Source organism: Phyllosticta capitalensis, assembly GCF_038381095.1.
Source record: "Phyllosticta capitalensis strain CBS 128856 chromosome Unknown BKA78scaffold_12, whole genome shotgun sequence".
NCBI lineage: Eukaryota > Fungi > Ascomycota > Dothideomycetes > Botryosphaeriales > Phyllostictaceae > Phyllosticta > Phyllosticta capitalensis.
Genome location: NW_027117450.1, coordinates 580,869 through 593,770, shown reverse-complemented (window position 1 = coordinate 593,770; position 12,902 = coordinate 580,869). Strand labels below are relative to the sequence as shown.

At 55.0% G+C, this 12,902-nt stretch overlaps 4 protein-coding genes across 4 annotated transcripts; 2 read left to right on the top strand and 2 right to left on the bottom strand.

Annotated features, from left to right (window-relative positions):
- Positions 1-179: 179 nt before the first annotated feature.
- Positions 180-1,729, bottom strand: BKA78DRAFT_51004 (uncharacterized protein). Its single transcript, XM_066893294.1, has one exon. The coding sequence runs from the start codon at positions 1,550-1,552 to the stop codon at positions 311-313; it is 1,242 nt and encodes a 413-aa protein (XP_066739130.1). The 5' UTR covers positions 1,553-1,729; the 3' UTR covers positions 180-310.
- A 1,030-nt stretch (positions 1,730-2,759) lies between these two features.
- On the top strand, positions 2,760-3,997 carry BKA78DRAFT_258915 (uncharacterized protein; the record flags this gene model as incomplete). Its single annotated transcript, XM_066885320.1, has 2 exons — positions 2,760-3,223; positions 3,298-3,997. 2 exons carry the CDS (start codon positions 2,760-2,762, stop codon positions 3,995-3,997), a joined length of 1,164 nt encoding a protein of 387 aa, XP_066739129.1.
- Positions 3,998-4,394: 397 nt separating this feature from the next.
- On the bottom strand, positions 4,395-4,844 carry BKA78DRAFT_357076 (uncharacterized protein; the record flags this gene model as incomplete). Its single annotated transcript, XM_066892165.1, has 2 exons — positions 4,395-4,673; positions 4,797-4,844. 2 exons carry the CDS (start codon positions 4,842-4,844, stop codon positions 4,395-4,397), a joined length of 327 nt encoding a protein of 108 aa, XP_066739128.1.
- A 234-nt stretch (positions 4,845-5,078) lies between these two features.
- BKA78DRAFT_326519 (uncharacterized protein) lies at positions 5,079-8,181 on the top strand. Its single transcript, XM_066889443.1, has 3 exons — positions 5,079-6,407; positions 6,464-6,937; positions 7,227-8,181. The coding sequence occupies exons 1-3, from the start codon at positions 5,472-5,474 to the stop codon at positions 7,980-7,982; spliced, it is 2,166 nt and encodes a 721-aa protein (XP_066739127.1). The 5' UTR covers positions 5,079-5,471; the 3' UTR covers positions 7,983-8,181.
- Positions 8,182-12,902: the final 4,721 nt, after the last annotated feature.

Below are 12,902 nucleotides of genomic sequence, written 5' to 3'. Positions count from 1 at the left end.
GTCTAGTTCCTGGATTCCACAAGTATCTGTTTGTGTTCGGTGGCGCATGGCATGATGACACGAGAGCAAGACGAAGACCAACCGTGGGTAGCCGTCTCCTCAACAGACGTGGCTTTCGGGAGCAAGTTGCAAGACTCGGGGTACGAATTAAGAATCTCTCAACTCTACAGATACATGGCGCAAACTACAAGAAGCAAGCAATTGCTTCCCAGAAGCAACAACAGACAAGACGGCAAACCGCCAACGCCGACCGAGGCGGAAACCAGAAGCAGCATCGTCATCATCAAACAAAAACGCTCGACATCCCCCGCTACAACGTCCCCAACCCCATCATGCCCATGCCATTATAACTCACCTTGCCGTTCCCATCCATCTTCATCCACAAGCATGTGCTCCGCTTGTCGCCGCCGTCCTTGTACGCCTCCTTGGCGCTCAGCGTCGCGTCGAACCACTTGCTAGACTTGGGACTACTCGCCGCGCCGCCGCCGCCGGGCGAGCTGGGCGGCGAGCTCGTCACCAGCAGGCGCTCCTTGGCCTCGCGGTCCTCGGGGGGTCCGCTGCCGAAGAGCGCCGAGGACCGCTTGCCGCCCGTGTTGCTGCTGCTGCGGTTGGCGCTGCTGAAGAGCGTCGACAGGCGCGGGCTGCTCCGCGAGGCGCGCGGCGCCGTGCGCAGTTTGTGGAGGTCGCCGTCGCCGCCGCCGCCGCTTTTGGGGCTGTCTTTACCGTTTGCCGATGACGACGAGGGCGGCGGGGGCGGCAGAGGCTTTGCAAGGTCGGGGTTGAGGAACGTGTCGCGCGGATTGACGCGCGAGGCGCGCGAGAAGAAGCTTGCGCGGTTGTTGCCGCCGCCGCCGCCGCCGTGGACCGTCTCGCGCCGGCCATCTGACGAGGGGATGGGAGGCAGCGGCGGCACGCCGACGTCTTCCTCGTGCGAGATGCCGCCGAGGAAGGCGTTGAGGTCGAGCGACGTCACCCAAGTGGAGCGACGCGAGGCCTTCTTGTCCGCCTCGTCCTTTTCGACGACCGAGTCCTTAGGGGCGCGCGGACGGGGCCGCGGCCGCGGGCGCACGTGGGTGAGGCTGGTTGTGGATTCCGAGGCTTGTTGGGCCAGGGGGTTTTTGGGGCGCTCGACGACGACGGTGGACGAGGCCGACGAGGATTTGGGGCGCGAGCGGGGGAGCGCGGGAGTCGAGGTTGAGCGGCGCACTTGCTTCTTTTTCTTCTTCTTTTTCTTCTTCTTCTCTTTGCTGTGCCGAATGCTTCCATTGGAGCCGCCCTTGGGCGGTGGAATTGGCGGCGTTTTATTCTTGGTTGACGGGAGAGAGCGGCTTGGTGCTGTGGGAGAGGGAGCCGATGGAATCAGATCAAGAGAGTCGACGTATTCAGTGCTGAGGTGGCCCATGGGAGTGCTGCTGTTGGATGCTTGACATGCGAGACATCGCGGCGGCTTGATGTAGTCGTGGGAAAAGCCCTGAGATACGGGCGAGAGGGCCGTGAAGAGTCGAAGACGGACGGCGTTGCGTCGTCGCTGGCAAGTGTGTTCAAGCATCATGAGATGCGGAGACTGAATGGTTGAACAAAAAGGCGAAGACTGTGACGCTCTCTGCGGTAGTGGGACGGCCCCACTGATATTGAGGCCAACATCGCAACGCGAGCAACTCAGGGGAACCGGCCTGTCTATATCAGAGGCTATGAATTTGGCTTGACCAGGATGTCCACAACTTCAGGGTTGCGGGCACCGTTGCGTTCCTTAGATAGTGATCAGGCGGCACCCGGAAGGCTTGACATGGCGACAAGATGAGCAATTGACGCGAAGACGGGGATGCACCCAGGGAACAACGCGAAAGAACTACCGCGGTAGGGAGAAGATGGACAAGGCGAAGCTCAGCCCGATCCGGGCCAAGCATGGTCAACTCCAGACGTGGAGGGAACAAGGGACACGAGGACCCTGCGGAAACCCGCTCAGGACAAAGAAAACGAAAACGAAAGCCAAAAACGAGGTGTAGGGTTTGGATTTTGGACGGAAAGGGCCCTTGCGATTCTGATATGACTTTTGAAAATGGAAATTTAAACACGACGAACCCGAGGCTCTTGACCGAGCCGCATGCGGTATATTGTAGAGGCTCGGTGCTCGGTGTGAGGCTTTATGCGCAATACCTGTCCACTGCTGTTGTCGTACCGGTACGACCAGTACACGTCGACGTCAATCGCCAAAGTGTGTTTGTTGGTGAGAGACGTTAACCCAGAAAGGTACCTCATCGGCAGATCTGAGAGCTTAAGAGAAGAAGACCAGGAGTTGACAAAAATAGTGGCCTTGGGGTCCGTGAGCTGTCTTGCTCGTGCCGCAGTGCGACAAGTCCTCATGGCATGCTCTCGTCGTCGCTGATGCAATCGGTACAGGCCGGAAATGGATCCCAAGACGAAGACAGTAACTGTACGGTGCCTGCAGCTGTGCCTGGCGTGTGTATTGCTCTGCTCGTGCCTGGGCCAAAACGCGCCGGTCTCCCTCGAATGACGTGTTACGATACCGTACGCGATCCAAGTGCTTACCAACCCCAGCCCGGCCGACTCTGGCGCAACACTTCCAACCTCACCACACCTCTCCAAAACCTCCAATGGACCCTTGGACTGCCTCGGATTCTGAAAGTCTGCCTGCTAACCTCTACCCCGATACCTCTTCATCAACCCAGGTCCTGCTTGACAACCTGCCGTCTGCCCGCCGCTTCCGGGCGTCCCTCAACACCTAGCTTCACGCCGCCATGCCTGCCAACACCAACTTCGACCGCCGAGCTCTGGCCCTGCCAATAGAGGACCCTCCCGAGAATCGCCGCGATCCCGAATGGCGACGCCGCTCCTCCTCCCTTGCCACAGGATCTCTGTCGTCAACCAGCCATGACCGCCGCCGCTCAGGTCTCTCGAGAATGCGCAACGGCGCTTCCAAGCTGCAACGGAACGGCTTGAAGCTGTACAACCGCTTAACACCGCTGCAGAGAATCCTGTTGGTCCTGGGAGGCTTGGTCGCAGGCGTTCTCGGAATCCTCTTCCTCGTATACAACGAGCACATTTTCAAATACTGGTTGGCGCCCGTGGCCCGGAAATGGCGGGACGTGCCCGCTGGCTGGCTGATACTGTGGTCCATGACCTTCATGGTCAGCTTCCCGCCGCTGATAGGCTACTCGACCTGCGTGACGCTGGCGGGCTTTGTCTACGGGTTCCCATATGGGTGTGTGACATCTTTTCCCTCGCGCTGCTCAAAAGCTACTACCAGAATTGTTGGATTGATACGTGACTCTGCAGCTGGTTCATCGTAGCCTCGGCCACCGTCATCGGCAGCACGGCCGGCTTCCTGGCGACCCGCATGGTCTTGCACCGCTACGTCACCAAGATGATAGCCAACGACCCGCGCTTCGCCGCGCTCGCCCTGACGCTCAAGCATGACGGCCTCAAGCTGCTCATCATGATTCGTCTGTGCCCTCTCCCCTACTCCCTCTCAAACGGTGCCATGGCGACCGTGCCCACGGTACACTGGGCCGCATTCATGGCTGCCGGTGCCATTGCGTCTCCGAAACTGCTCCTGCACGTCTTTGTCGGCGCCAAGATTGGCGAACTGGCCGAAAAGGGCGAAGAGATGGACACCAAGACCAAGATGATTTCCTACATCAGCATCGCCATTGGCCTGATTGCGGGCTTCCTGACGGGCTGGCTCATGTACCGGCAGACGAAGAAGCGGGCCGCCGAGCTCGAAGCGCAAGAGCGGGACGGCGTGCGCAGACGCAGCTTCGACGAGATTGTGCGCGAGTACGCCGACGACCCGGAAGCGGCGCTGGCGGCCGGAATGCTCAGGGAAGAGGACGACGACATCAGCCTGCGCGAAGACGTCGCGGACTTGGGCAACTACCGCGACGAGAGCGGCAGCAGCGACGACAACATGGACGACGCGCGCGAGTTTGACGTTTTCAACGCTGGGGACGACTCGGATGCCGAGGTGCGCAAGTGAAAAAATTGATAGATGTCACGATCCTCACGGTAGCAAGATTGCATAGCTGGTGCTGGCGACTCGGGACGGATGGATGGAAGGCGTTGGCGAAGCATTGACGCACGCTCTCTTGGTAGGTCAAAAGCGCAGCGGATCTTTCTGGGCAGACGCCCTCTTGTTTTTGGCGGTGTTGGGTAAAACCTTCGTCTCTAGAGCACACATCCATAGACAAGCCAAAATGTACCACCATTCTCCATGCCTACTTGCGTCAATTGCGCCTCGCTCAAATTCGCGAGCACCGGGGTATCAATCAAGCCAACTCCAAATTCACGCCAAAAGCAAACGACCAGCCCATTTCTCCTTCGTGGACACGCACGCACGCTCGCGTCGGCCGGCCCAACCCTTGTCTACCTGGCCATCACAGCCCTCTCACAGCCCTCTCCACCGCGCCCCTCGCCTCCCTCAGCTCCGCGATTTTGCCCGCGCCCGCGTCGCCCTTGAACAGCTCATGCAGCGCTATCAGGTCCTTTGCTCGCATCAGATCCACGTCGTCGTCTGTTGCGGGTGCCTGCTGCGGAGTATCCGACGACGGCGGCTTTGTGTCAGAGGCGGCAGCGGTCGTGGAGGTCGAGGTGGCCGGGAACGGATACGTCGTTGTTGTCGACGCGGAGACGAGGGCGAGGGCGGCCGGTGCGTCCTGTGCGGTGCGATGATGGTCAGTCAGTGTGGCTCGTGGCCGGGTCGTCGGGTGTTTGTAGGCAGAGGGCGGGCATGCAAGGAGTAGAGGGAGGGAATGAAGGGATTGCTGGGGAAGACGGACGCAGACGCGCAGCGTGTCGAGGTCGGACAGGATTTCGGCGATTTGCATGCTGGTTTGTTGGTCTGGATGGAGTAACGCAAGAAGCGGTGGGAGAACGGGAGCTTGAAGAAGCAAACAGAGAGGGCGCGAGTCTTCTAAAGAGTTTTAGTTTGGCAGAGCTGGTAGTGACGGCGACTGGGAGTGGTTGGTTTAAGGTTGTGTTGAAGCTTTGGGTGATGGTCGCCGGGGTCGCTGCCGGTTCCAGTGGAGGTGTCGTCACGCTGGGTCCGTGCGTAGTAGCCTTCATCGACGTCGAACGACAACAACGATTGGGATTTTGAACAGCAAAAGACTCCCGCCATCCCGCCGACACCATCATCTTGTGAGCTACACAAACCAATGCCATCACAGTGGGCGAGCAAAGAAGCAAGCGCTTGCGCTTGATCACTCCTTGGAATCATCCTTCGAAGCAAACGAACAAGAGAGCGACCGTATGAGCCATTGTGGAGACGCAGGGAGACTTGCGTCTTAGAAAGTGGTCATCAAGGGAGCATTCGAGCCCCTCTTTCCTTCTCTCCGACTGAGAGCAACGATTTGACACGACAAAGTCCGCTCTATCAACGTCATGGCAAGCGGCAGGGGCAACGAAGATCGTCCATTGTACTGGTTTTATTCGCCGGACACCACCTGTCATCTATGCATGTGCCGCATCTATCCTCGCTCGTTGGTCAGAGCCGGTATGTCCTTTTTCCATTGAACCCGGGCGACACGGCGTGTTCAAATCACCATGTCGAAATGGGCTGGTACAAAGAGCATTCAAGCACTCTCCCCAACTGCCAAGGAGTTGACACTTCTTATTCAGTTGTCCAGGACACAGATAAAGTCTCACCCGTGTTCGATCTCCAATTTGGACCCCATGAGAGTTTGGTGCTCGGCGGACGTGTTCTCACTCGGTGGAGAAAGTCTTTCGCCGCCCCAGCTTCGGAGCTAGCATACCTGGTACATGATTTCTGTTACTCGATCATTTGTGCCGTAGCCAAATCTCCTGGCGGCGAAGTTCTATGGAGATTTTGTTTCTCTCTGGAAAGCTCCGGCACAACGTCATATTACTGCACGAACCGTGTGGCAATCAAGTCGCTTCAGGATTCTCTCGTGCGGTACTGCAACCATCTATCTTCATCCGCAGAATGCGACGAGACAAGTGTCAACGCGTATCTTCGGCGACTCCCAATGGACATCGTTTTTCATATTGCCGAATACATACCACAAAGAAGCTACTATTGGCAGTGTTTGGTCAGTATGATGCAGGCCGCACGACTTGTAGAGAATATACGCTCTCTGGATAAGCACAAACGAATAATCCGTCTCGACTTGACCAAAGAGTTGCACATCACGTGTGTCGACATAGGAGGCTCTTCGTACATCTCTGGATTTCACGACAGCAAAGTGCCACATTCACGAGTGTTGCGGCTCCCAGGCGACCAAGAAATCGTGTTCGTTTGGGACGACTTTGGCCTGCACGACATTCAAACATCCGCGGACGTCGCAAGCAATTCGACGAAGGGAAGATTCCCTCGGTGGTACCAGCTGATGGAGAATGTCGCGATGACCACGTTTTCAGTCGACTACAAGGTGCTCTTCTGCAAATTCTAGTGGGAATAGCTTTCAGACTAACAGTCCTTCTCTAGGGGTTCATGGTAAGATCAATCACCGACAAGAAATGGAGTGGTACAAGGAGTAGTCGGTGGGACACGCCGTGCCCTCCAAAACCTGAAGATCTCGTCATGTTCGCCACCCATGACATTGTCTCCAATAATACGCCAGAAATCAGCCTAAAGATATCCGAGCGTCAACATAGGTTGTTCGACAACCTTGAAAACTTCCTCGCCCGATCACTGGTCTATCCCTTGCGAACGGCCGATTTGCGGCGGCAGCGCGATGCTATCATCGGCCTTGTAATGCCTGTGGAAGAAAATGGATATCCCATTGGCATAAGTGCCGTCTATTCGATGGACAAGACGCCGCAAATACTGGTCGATGCTCCATGGAGGAGGTGCAAGTTCTTTCCTTTGAGGCAATACGAGACGATTACGCATTTGTGGATTCAGGAACAGGAGAATATGGCAGGACGCCACAGACTTGCCCCCATCCACTCGCTCGTGGTGCGTATTCTACTCCCCTTCCAACAGTGAAACGCAAAAGAAATGTCATCGCCAAGGTAAGGTATTGGTGCTTGAATGCTCCCTGTGGCTACGTCTCTTTGAGCTTCGATATCCATGTCAATGCGCAGCAGGGCATTCAAATGCTCCGTATACATGTGCGAATCGACCGAATGATTTAGATGTTCGCAGTGTGCTGAGCGAATTTGGCACCGAGCCTTGGAGTTGACATTTCTTTCGTCGCGCACTGTCCCCTCCGTTGATCATGATCCTTCCGAACTAACAATTTCAGATGCGAACGAGTCACGGTCGCCACTTTTTCTCCGGCCGTTATGTCCCCCGCAAATATCGCCACACTTGCAGATATTTCCCCCTCGCATCAAACGACAGCGACAGCATGGTCACTGCAATATACTACCATTGTGGCAAACGGCCCGGACTGGCAGCCACTTGCAGCAAAAGACGCTCGTGCCCGCGATTGAAGGATTGCTCACATGATGACGGAGACTCCTTTAGGCACGAAGAAGACTCCGCGAATGATGCCTATGTCCCTCTGAGTCAACAATCCATTCCAATCCACCCCAATTGGCCCATCGCCATCGACACAGAACAGGCAAATCGACCATGGAGTATCTGGGATGAAGATGACATGTCGTCCATTGTGTCACTGGAAGATGTGACGGCCGTCGAAACATTTGGGTCAGACTCTTCAGGAAACGAGTTGGTGGATCTATTCGACAACTGGGACAGACATGTCGGCGCCGTGTTCCACTACGCAAACGGAGACTCCGAAAGCATTGGCTCTATCCGCATTGGGGAGGCGCCGAGGACCGTTGTGCACTCGCCGACCAGTGTTTGGTGGTGGGAGAGGGTCTGCGTGGATAAGGTCGACGCTTGCGACCGCCTTCATCTGAGGGGAGGCCTGCACTTTACGTCTGAGGACGTCCCTCCAGCCTCGGGAGCGGGCTGGGTTGGACGGCCCATGGTGGGTTCGCTCTACTGGTCTTTTGACCATTGCGGCTCGTGTGTCCGGGTGGTGCAACCGTGACGTTGAGGCGTGTATGTACAGGGAGTATTCGAGTGCCTGATCGCCCAAAGACTTGGACATTTGAGCTCGTATGACAACGCCCACAAGGAGCATTCAAGTATCTGCCGTCCCATAGACTTGACCAGCCGAGCTCTTAGGGCAACTCTCACAAGGAGTCCTCAAGCATCCCTGACCTGCCTTGTAATTGACATTTCTTTGCGGCCCGCTGTGAGGTGACAACAGTCGAAGTTGCGTATCACAAGAACCTTGAAACTACCCGCTCAGCTTCGATGAAGGTGAGGCGACTGTTCGCATAGTTCCGTCGCAAGCTAATTGAGCGCTGACCGGGCACAGACGGCCGCACCGCACCGCCGTCATCGGGCACTGGGCACTCCTTCCCACCCTCACCACCACGCCCACAGCGCCTGCTCACACCTTCCACCACCTACCCAATGCCTTCCTCTTGTAGCGAACTATTACCAAGGCTCGCTTAATCTTAGCGCGGCCGGCGCAGTTTAAAAGGACTCCACGCCCTCCATTCCTCCGTTCCTTTTCATCCAAATCCGCCTTCCCCTCCTCTCACCACCTCCAGCCCCTCCCTTCCTTTCCTTTCTCCGCCTCACCTCGCTGGACTACGAGCGAGTATCCACCCTTCCCAAAGTCTTCGGTCCCCTTCGGTCCCCTTCGGTCATCTGCACCCGTCACTTCACCCTCTTGCCCCTCCCTTCCTTTCCTTTCTTCGCCTCGCTGCACCACCACGAGTCAGGGATGCTCTAAATCCTGGGTAGGGTTGGGAAGTCCTCTGGCCAGGGCCGATTGTGAAGCCTTCGGGTGGAGCTTCGATCCTGGGAGGCACAATTTTTTTTATCTTTCCTTTTGACACTGGGACAGACCGCTGATGATCTTGCGCGGCCTGACGTGAAGCCTTTTGGAAATCTCCCATTATCAACTGTATCACTTGACCACTACATGTACGCTCTGTCACTTCAATGCTGCCCTGTGATCTCAAACGTCATCCGACGAAGCGATGCCGCACTGAGCGTGGATTTGGATGTCGAACAATGTCTTGCATTGCTGTAAGGGTTTCTCATGGGTTCAGTAGCGCGACAGAGGCTGAACGCTCACCGCGAAAGCGAATGGCATTGACACCTAGTGCCATGGGCTGGTGAGTACGGACTCTGGTACTGACTGGGTCGCTCAGCCCTTCTCAAATACCCAAACTGTTTTTTGGCCCGTCGAAGATTTTCGCTTGATGACCACAACAACCTTTGCCTAAATGTTTGTCCAGAGGTCGACGCTTTGGCCCCTAGGATTGTCTCTCGCCTGCCATGTACTCATGATACTATCATGTGGCCCACCTCTCACCCACACTCAGTCCATGTGGAGGAGAGCTGAGTATAAATCCCATCAGCTCCGCCCTTCAAATTGCTCCTCATCAACCGCGCCAGTCGAATGCCGATGCGGTGTGACCAGTGACAAACAAGTCCCATACTCGGAGACTCCTTGCGACTTTGCTTTCTCTTGGACGACCGACAAAACCCTGGTTCCTTCAACGATCTGGTGTCACAGCAAACTACCTGAACCACCATCTGCGAGCGATGGCAGTGGTCGTTGTGTTCCCCTGCTCGGTAATGAACACACCGTCAATGAGTGATGTTTCCACGCCTACTGAGTGTCGCCGGCCTCGTCCGTCCAGGTGACCCTTTGACCATGAGTATACGAGGATGATTGCAGGTCAGCTGGCGGGACCGAAGCCTATAAATTCTGAGGCTTCTCTCCTCTCTTTGAATGCTCCTCATCGGCCTCACCTCCTTGCCCGCAAGCACGAGATTTGCACTGAGCAGACTTCTTGCCGGGTCTCAAAAAGACAAAGTCCATGTCCACTGGATTTTGCTCTCGAGCAGCCACACACAGCAAACAGAGAGAATTGCCGCCCCAGAAAATGATCTGAAGCTTCCAGCAACATGGCTGACCGATATCAACGAGTAATGGCGTTGAGCGTCGCCCTGATCGATGCACCCAAACCTGCCGAAACGTGCCTTCCACGAAAGCTTGCCTGGTAACGCTCGAAGTTTGCCGGAAGCCTGCCTGGTCGGCCAACCAGCAATCTTTGCGAGCGACTTGAATCCGCTGATTTGAGCTCAGCGCTGAGCTCACATGTCATATGATGGTTGATCACTTGACTCCCACCGGTAATCCTGTGAGTATAAAAGCATACCTTCCCTCTCCCCCTGAGTGCTCCCTTTCAACCGCGCTGGCTCGTCGGTAGCATCACAGCGAGGGCCTGATGCGACTTGCCCAACACCGCGTTTCGTAACACCGCGTTTCGTAACACCGCGTTTCGTACCTACACCACACTTTGTGTTTGCTTTGTTCTCGCGCAATTGAGCCGCAACTCTTAAAAAGACACAGACATGTTGCCCGCTAAGTCATGAGCTGCAATGCTGCTGCCCGCCTGTATTGTCACATCATGATGTTGGACATGATACTGCCGTCTATCGGCTTTGGTGAGAGTGCTGCCAGATGTGTCCGAAAACGAAAGTCGAACACAACCGGGGGCAACAGCAAGTGCATTGTTGCCTTTCCTTCTTTTGACAAGGGCGCGAGCTGGGCAAGTTGGTCATCGCAGCAAGCGACGTGCCAGTCTTTTTATAACCTTGTAGCTTCGTGCTCAGACATCCCGGGAGCCAGGCGATTGCTGGATTATCATTCGGGCGATCGGTGCGGTCAGGCGGCTTGTCCTTATTTGGTTTTGGCACGTGTTCAAGAGAGGTGAGTGATTACAAAAGTCGCTGGAGTTTTCTGTTCGCTTGCTTTTTGTCAGATGCGTTGCCCCCAGATCATGGCCAAATCAGACCAACAGGAGGACACGGTCTCCGCTTGAAGGGACGCTCTGATGAGCATCTTCCACTTGTTCTTTTCTTTCTGCCCCTTTCACCAAAGTTCTCTTGAACCTTGAAACCACGAAGACCCTCTTTTGGCATCGCCGGCACCACCTGGAGTGATCGAAAGCACCGCAGCATCATCAAACGATGTTTTTGGTCGCCTGGAAGAATGGACACCAACTTGTAAAGAAAGTCTAGGACTCATACAAGGTATCATCACATCATAGGAGACTGGCAGTCGAGGATCACCGTGCCTGGCGGGAAGTCTTTGAAAGTGGGTATATATTTCGATTCAGCGAGCTTAGCTTTCACGAGTTACAGCTTCCTTGGAAACATTGGTCAGACGGTTCATCTGTACCTATGATAATTAAATATCATCATTTATGAGCTAAGCCAATCGTCGCGGGTTGCTGTGGCTCGCCTTTTTTGCCCAGGTCAGAGTTCGATTCCCGGGTCTGCCACTCACTCCTTTTACCATTTATAAATTCAATTTTCTTTAATTTTCGACTGCGTCAACAGATTTAGTGTTCTTGTAGCTTCGGCGACGCACCACAAGACAGCGACCGAAATGGTAGGGGGCGCATCCCCTGGATCTTCTGTTGCATTCATTTGGAGGCGCTAGTTTCAGGAGTTGAGAATGATCGAGTATCCGACCGTTTTCATGCGTGATCCTGCTACGCTCTCGAAGCTAGAAAGAATGTCAAGTGATCGGCGCCCGTCTGGTACCGTCATGTGGTTGCTCCCCATGCGCGCTGAATCCAGAGCATGTGAAAGAGGTAGATGTATAAAAGCTCCCTGAATTCCCCGATCTCCACTTCCCTCAAACACACAGAATCATTTCAATTGCTCCAACAATTGAGCTTGTGGTGACTGTTTGGTGTTTGTCAAGAATATCGAAAGACTTGACTTTGCAGAGCTCCTTCAACCACCAAGCACGTGCTCTGGAGCTGATCACTCTCGTCATTATCATTGCTAGATGGTAATGAATCGAGACGTTCTAGCAGATTCGCGTCTTGTGGTGATGATGCCGGAAAATTCTCCGGATGCGCTGACTTGTGTGAGCGACAGGAAACCGCAAACCAGTTATTCGCGAGTCGGATCTTGCTGCAACAAACAAGTACGTACGTGGTGCTGTGACAAGAGCAAGACGCTGGAATAGAGAAGTTGACTCTCTCTGAACTGCGCACCTGCAGGGTTTTATACCCCTCGACTCAAAGCTTAAAGTGCAGAGCAACTCGTGACTGGTCGGCAGTCGGGACAGCTGACCATCCAACTAACAACTGTCTCGTGGCAGTGCTGCTTGAATGAGGTTGGATCTTTCACGTGCTCATAATACAGACACACCCAGGATTTCAGGGGCATAAAGCTTCTCCTGAGCCACACTCCTAGCTTGTCTTCTAACATGCAGCCTGCATTGCCTTTGTTGCGAGGAATGGTTACGTGAATGCCACTGCACTTGATGATCCTCCGCTACTTGTGCTGTTGAGGGAGAGGGAGCGAAGCCCTGGAACGGGACAAGCAGAGAGTTAGGGGAAATGACATCGCTCAGCATCATCAGGTGATGCAGCTTGGAACCCGTGGATGGCGCAACCGGCTCAATGTTCGACGAAAGAGCGAAGCGACCAGCCAATGGATGTCGAATCCGACAAACCACCACCGGCAACAGTGGCCATAATGTCGTCGGCATCAAGAAGTCCCTCGAATGGATGCGGATATCCGCCGATACTTCTGGACTGGATTCTGGCGGCTTTTATACGTTTCACGTCGTGCACTTGGAAGCGGAAAGCCCCTAGTGGCTGGCGAGCTGATTGAGCAGTGAATCACTGGTCGTCTGCATCCTGACGACGCAACCACGTGAGGAGGAAATAAGGCTACAAAAGTCCTCGTTGAACTAGATCTCGCCTGCTCCCTACCAGTGTCTGTGTGATTTCAACTCGTGAATTCTCAAGCGTGGGAAGAACTGGCTGGCGGAGATGGAACTCAAGAAGATGACTGGTGGTGGAGTCCGGAAAGGTCGATTCTCAACGGCGCGAACCTGCCTGTCTACAGGTGATGC